We start from the raw sequence: 5,446 nt of genomic DNA, 5'->3' as shown, positions 1-5,446 counted from the left end.
AATCGTTAATACATGACCAGGGAGAGTCCAGCAGCTTGGGCGTTTAGTCCTAGGGTTAAGGGGAACCCAGAAACCTTTAATCACTAAACATGGACATCAGACCCCTCCCCTTCCTTCCTTGGAATGTGAAGCTCAAATCCTGTTAATACTTAAACCCCAAACTACTAGCCAGGTGTGGAGGTGCATGTCTTTAAGTCCAGTATTTGGGAGGCAGAGACAGGTAGATCTCTACGTTCCAAGCCACCATGGTGGACATACTGAGCTCTGAGCCAGTCAAGAATGCATGGTGAGATCCTTTCTCAAAATAAATAAATTAAATAAATAAATAAATAAATAAATAAATAAATAAAATTACTTGCCAAAATGTGAGTTATTGTGACATAAAGAAACCTCCTAAGCAATCCTAACAGAAAACAACTTCCAGCAGAAAGGCCTGCAATTACAGAAATATCTCAAAGGAAAGATGACATATGGGATAGTCACATCCTGTATTGAATAGGGTAATGTAACTATAATCCACATCAAGCCAGGCTTCATGGGGCCTAAGTGTGATCTCAGTGGAGACAGGAGGATCAAGAACTCAGGTCTTCCTTAGCTACATGCAAGTTCAAGGCCAGCCTTGAGTTGCAAGACATCCTGTCTCAAGACAAAACATTAACATGTCATGGCTTGTTTTAGGGTCACAAAGAAGACCCAACTTAACGTGTGGAAAAAAAAAACTAAACCTGTAAAATGACATTTCTCAAACTTACTGTTAAGTATGAATTCCTAATTTTAAGTCATCTTTTATAAATTAACTTTTTTCTTCAATTTGGGCAGTGTAAATTACACTTCTCTTGAATTAAAACAAAACAAAACTGGTAATAAATGACCTGCATGTACACATAGCAGCAGACACTCAGGTTTTTTGTTTTGTTTTGTCAAAATAGCTAAGCCAAACATTAACCAGAAGCAGTTAGCAGGAAGTACCCAAGTAGCTCTATTGTGCTGCAGAAACAGGCTCAGCCCAGTTGTCAGGGGAATGGAGGTTAGAGTCACAGGAAACAGCTGGATGCTAGGTCTGACATATTTGCATGCCTCACAGGCCAGACACCTGAACTCTACAACTGCAGTTTGACAAGGCTCTTACTTTGTTCTAGTAGTAGCAAAAAAGAAAAAGAAAAAAAAAAGCCTGATAGCAAAGTCAAAGACACTTCTCTTTCATTTATGATGAAGACATCTTAGGTCCTCAGGATAGACCTGAACCGTATGGAGAGTCCTGTGTTCAAAGCCTTACCATTATGACCAGGGAGGCAGCTTCCAAGGAGTTCCCAAATGAGACAGAACCTGCTTTAATATAGTGTTCAAATTCAAGTTTGAAATGAGGGACCTTTTACAGAAAGGGCTAGATGAAATATGTCATAAAAAAAAAAAAATGTCACAGTGAGACCCATTATTTTGTAGAAATGCAAAGAATCTGACCTCATGGTGTGGAGGTGTGCCACACATCTGCGATGCCGGCATTCTGGAGCCCAAGGCAGGAAGATGTAGAGTGGGGGGCCAGCCCAAGCTACAGCGAACAAGGAACCATCTCAGAAAGCAAGAGAAACAAAACCCAAAGGCCTCCAAACAGCCTACTAACAAAACTATATGAATACCATTTGTATTCTTAAACACCTGGCGTGGGTCGTTTAGTAATGTATTTCTGGATCATTAATAAAAGTATTAGGAAAAACTTGTAACAAATTAAAAGAAAAAATGGAAAACCTTAAATTTGTTTTGAATGACTTAGAACAGTTACTGACTTTAAATTTAAATTGCCTTAATGTCCAGTGTTAATATGTTTACACATACTGCCCCTCCCCCAATCCAGTTAACTGTAAAAAAGCAGAACTCAATTTCTGCTTTCGATTGCCACCAAAATATTTTCTTTATCTCCTACAAACCCTCAACTAACAGCAAGTCTTTGTCCACGAGGCATACATTACAACCTCCACTGCAGAGCTCAGAATTTCCCCTGCTATGGAAATCCAGACAATGCCAAGTGCTTCAACTTTTTTGAGAAAAGAAGTTCATCAACATACCTGTTGTTGAATTCCAGCTTATGGGATTTTTTTTTTTTTATGTAACTCTTGCAAGATGAAAAACCAGAAAGCTGCAGATCGCTCTGCTGTGATAAGCCTGTTCTTTAAGGATATAGGTCACCAGCCCCAGGATTTTCTAAAGGAACAAATCCATGGGGCAAAACAACTGTTTCTCAAAGGAGGGCCAGAGAGGATGTATCTATCTTCGCTTCCCCAGGAAGCAGTGACTGGGGTCCTTTGGGCAGCGTCACTTTTGGAAGATGTTACCTCTGTCTTTATCCTCACGAGATCGTTAGCTTGTGAATGTGTCCGTGCTTTTAACTTGAGTTAAAACAACTAAAAACCTTACTCGAGTTCCTTCTGCCTCCTAATGAACACTCGTCACCTTCATTCCTCTCCCAATGTGTTTGTGTGACCAGTATGCAAGTGACATTTGCAGCACAGCCTACAAACCTAAGACCTCTGAGAAAAATATTTTGTAGCTGGACCTCTGTAATCATGACAAGAGATTGATTAAAATGCCAAGATAAGAAACAATTTATTATAGAGAGAAGAAAAATTTCTCATCCAAAATATAGAAATCTGTACAACTTTGCCACAATCAATATACATGAACTGTACAAATTTACACCAGTTCATAATTTACCAAATAAAAGATGACTAACAAAGTTCACAAAATAGATGGTGGTTTGTGGGAAAGACTCTTACCCAATTGAGTACAAGGAAAGTTACAAACCAGACCTCCACTTTCTAAAAATAAGAAGTTTACTCCACTCAGTCTTAGAAAACTACAAGCTAGCAAATGTACAGAGAGCTGGCTGGTGCTAACAACCACAGTTGAGACAGTGTCTTTTTTAAGGGTCTTTTAAAAGCCTGTTGCCATGGCAGATTCTGGTCACTTGCTACTCTCAAAGCCAAAAACACGAGGCCTGACCATTTCCCCCAGGTCATGCGTACTAAGTTTGTCTTTATGTACATTTATACATTTTAAGTGCTAGGTAAAAGTCTCCGTGTAAGATTTCCAGTACTACCATGCTTAAAACATTGAGCTTTCCTATTGAGCTGCCAAAAAAGTTACTGATAACTTTCAAGTGTAATAGTGCAAATTCCCTGCAAGATTGACTGCAAAAGAGGGTTCTTTGAAATACAGAATTTCCTTAAAGGGACTGGTGTGACAAATTGGGTCTAAGGTCTGGGAGAAACTGAAACCACCCTGCAACTTCACTCCCTAGCAAATAAAGTGATCCTTTACTTGGACTCACAGGCTATTTAAATCACTGAAAGGTACTGTCCAAACTATGGCACTGTCACTTAAAAAAAAAAAAAATTACCACTCTATCTTGTGCCAGATCTTCACAGCTGTGACATGGTTTAAATTCCATAATCCATCCCCCAAGAGGAGCCCACCCAAAGCAAAAAATCAAATTTATCCATCCATTATAAGATGATCCATCCAATAGACTATATCTTAACCTGATACAGTCATCATATTGTAGTTTTTGGAAGGGCTTGTTCTGCCCAAGAGAAGTTCCTCCTTACAGCTGATTCGGCTGTCTACCATTTGCACGTTGGTGCTGTTTTGCGTGCTACCTCCTGCTGGCGAGGCTTCATACAGCACACAGATGGAGCCATCCTCTCCAATCCTGTAGGACACTTCATAGGGGTCAACCCAGAGTGTGAGTTCACTTGGGAGAAGCCTGAACAACTCTTGACTGCTCAGTCCAATCCGCTGGGCTGCCTGTCCAATCAGAGGATCCATCTTGTGGTTGATGCGAATACAACGGTAACCTGATCCCTTGCAAGGCTTTTCTGGGAACCAGTGATGTTTGTAATGCTCTGTGGAAGAAAAGAACAGAGAAACAATGCTTTAGGATGGTAGTTACGGCAGCCGTACTGTACTGTACTTTCCTCCTGCTGCTGCTAGCTTCTTGGAGAAGCGAAAATGAAAACCACCAACTTTTACAAATGTCCGGGACCGAATTCGCTGCTGTGAGACTGAACGGTGAAAGCGCAGACAAGTGTGGCAAACACTGTCCGGGCACTGACCGGTTGAGCCGCCAAAACAGGAATCCCGCGCGCAGCCCCAGATGGCCAACTAGCTGGATGGCACAGGCGACCGGGCAGGAACCTGTTTACTTTCTCCACCCCAACGGGGTCGCATACAATAGACTTTATGGCTTGGGGGGGGGGGATTGGGGGCAAGACAACGCCGCTACGGTCAGTTAACCCCAAAGGGAAGAAACCCAAGAAACCCTAAACCAAGATCTGGGCTGGGTTGTAATTGTACCGGTGACAAATCCGATGATTAATGGGCAAGAGGCACAGGAGGTGCAGAGACCTGGCACGTCCGTCCCGGGCCGGCTCCGAGGCACAGAGACGACAAGACACCCAGGGGCTCAGCAGCCGACCCTCGCAACGGTCGCGGCGACCTGGCAGAGGGACCGACGGGACTCCGGGCCCTGGGTCTTTTGTCCCCCGCGACCGGCCGGTAGCCGTCGGGGCTCAGCTCCGCGTCGCCCCGCTTCGGATCCTTTGTTGTGCGTGTCGCGGCGCCCCGCCGCCCAGCCCCCCCAGCCACGACCGGGACGCGCCCGTTAGTGGCGACCCGCGACAGTCCCCGCGCCCCGCTCACCTGCCAGCAGCTCCTGCAGGCTCTGGCTGAAAGTCTGCAGCTGTCGCTCGCTCGTGAGCCCCTTGGTGCGGAGGAACTTAGAGATGAAGGACACCGCGGCGGCGATCTCGCCTATCATGGTGGCGGCCCGGGTGTAGAAGGGATGCATGGGGGCGGCGGCCGGGGGTGGCCCGGGGCGGCCGGGGCTCGTCCCCGACGGCGAAGCGGCCACCCCGGGCTCTCGCCCAGACCCGACGGCCGAGAGGAAGCGAGGGCGCGAGGCGCGGACGGCTACTGGTTCTAGGGGATTTTTTTTCTTTCCTTTAGAGTAAAAAAGTTATTTTCAAGCGAGGAGGCGGCAGGAGAGACAGAGAGAGACGAGCGATGGCGGCCTGGTCACATCGCTCGGACCTCCCCAGCCGCCTCCGCCTCCAGCTCGGTAGCCTCCGAGGATCCCGAGAGTTGCATTTCCAGCTCCGAGGGGCGAAGAGCGGCTGCCGCCGTGCAGCTCATTTTATAGGGCTGCGGAAAGGAAGTGGCGTACCCGGAGCGTGAGGGCGGACGCCAGCCAATCCGGAGATCGCACCATTGTGACGCAGGCAGATTCGGAGCCGGAGGGGGCGGGAGAAGGGCCACCAGGGGGCGTGCCCAGAGGCCGGGAGGAGAGGGAGGAGCTGACGTAATCTGCTTGTAAACAAATAAACCCCCGAGTGGCAGCCTGAGACGCCGAGCGGTGGAGGACGGAGGAAGAAGCCGAGGAGGCGCGTGTGAA

The 5,446-nt window shown here is 46.6% G+C and overlaps 1 protein-coding gene across 1 annotated transcript; it reads right to left on the bottom strand.

Moving 5' to 3' along the window:
• Positions 1-2,582: 2,582 nt before the first annotated feature.
• On the bottom strand, positions 2,583-5,217 carry Btg1 (BTG anti-proliferation factor 1). Its single transcript, XM_031349900.1, has 2 exons — positions 4,696-5,217; positions 2,583-3,899 (listed from the first exon to the last, which is right to left on the bottom strand). Exons 1-2 carry the CDS (start codon positions 4,841-4,843, stop codon positions 3,532-3,534), a joined length of 516 nt encoding a protein of 171 aa, XP_031205760.1. The 5' UTR covers positions 4,844-5,217; the 3' UTR covers positions 2,583-3,531.
• Positions 5,218-5,446: the final 229 nt, after the last annotated feature.

This window comes from Mastomys coucha, unplaced genomic scaffold, assembly GCF_008632895.1.
Source record: "Mastomys coucha isolate ucsf_1 unplaced genomic scaffold, UCSF_Mcou_1 pScaffold4, whole genome shotgun sequence".
NCBI lineage: Eukaryota > Metazoa > Chordata > Mammalia > Rodentia > Muridae > Mastomys > Mastomys coucha.
This window is presented reverse-complemented; position numbering and strand designations above follow the sequence as displayed.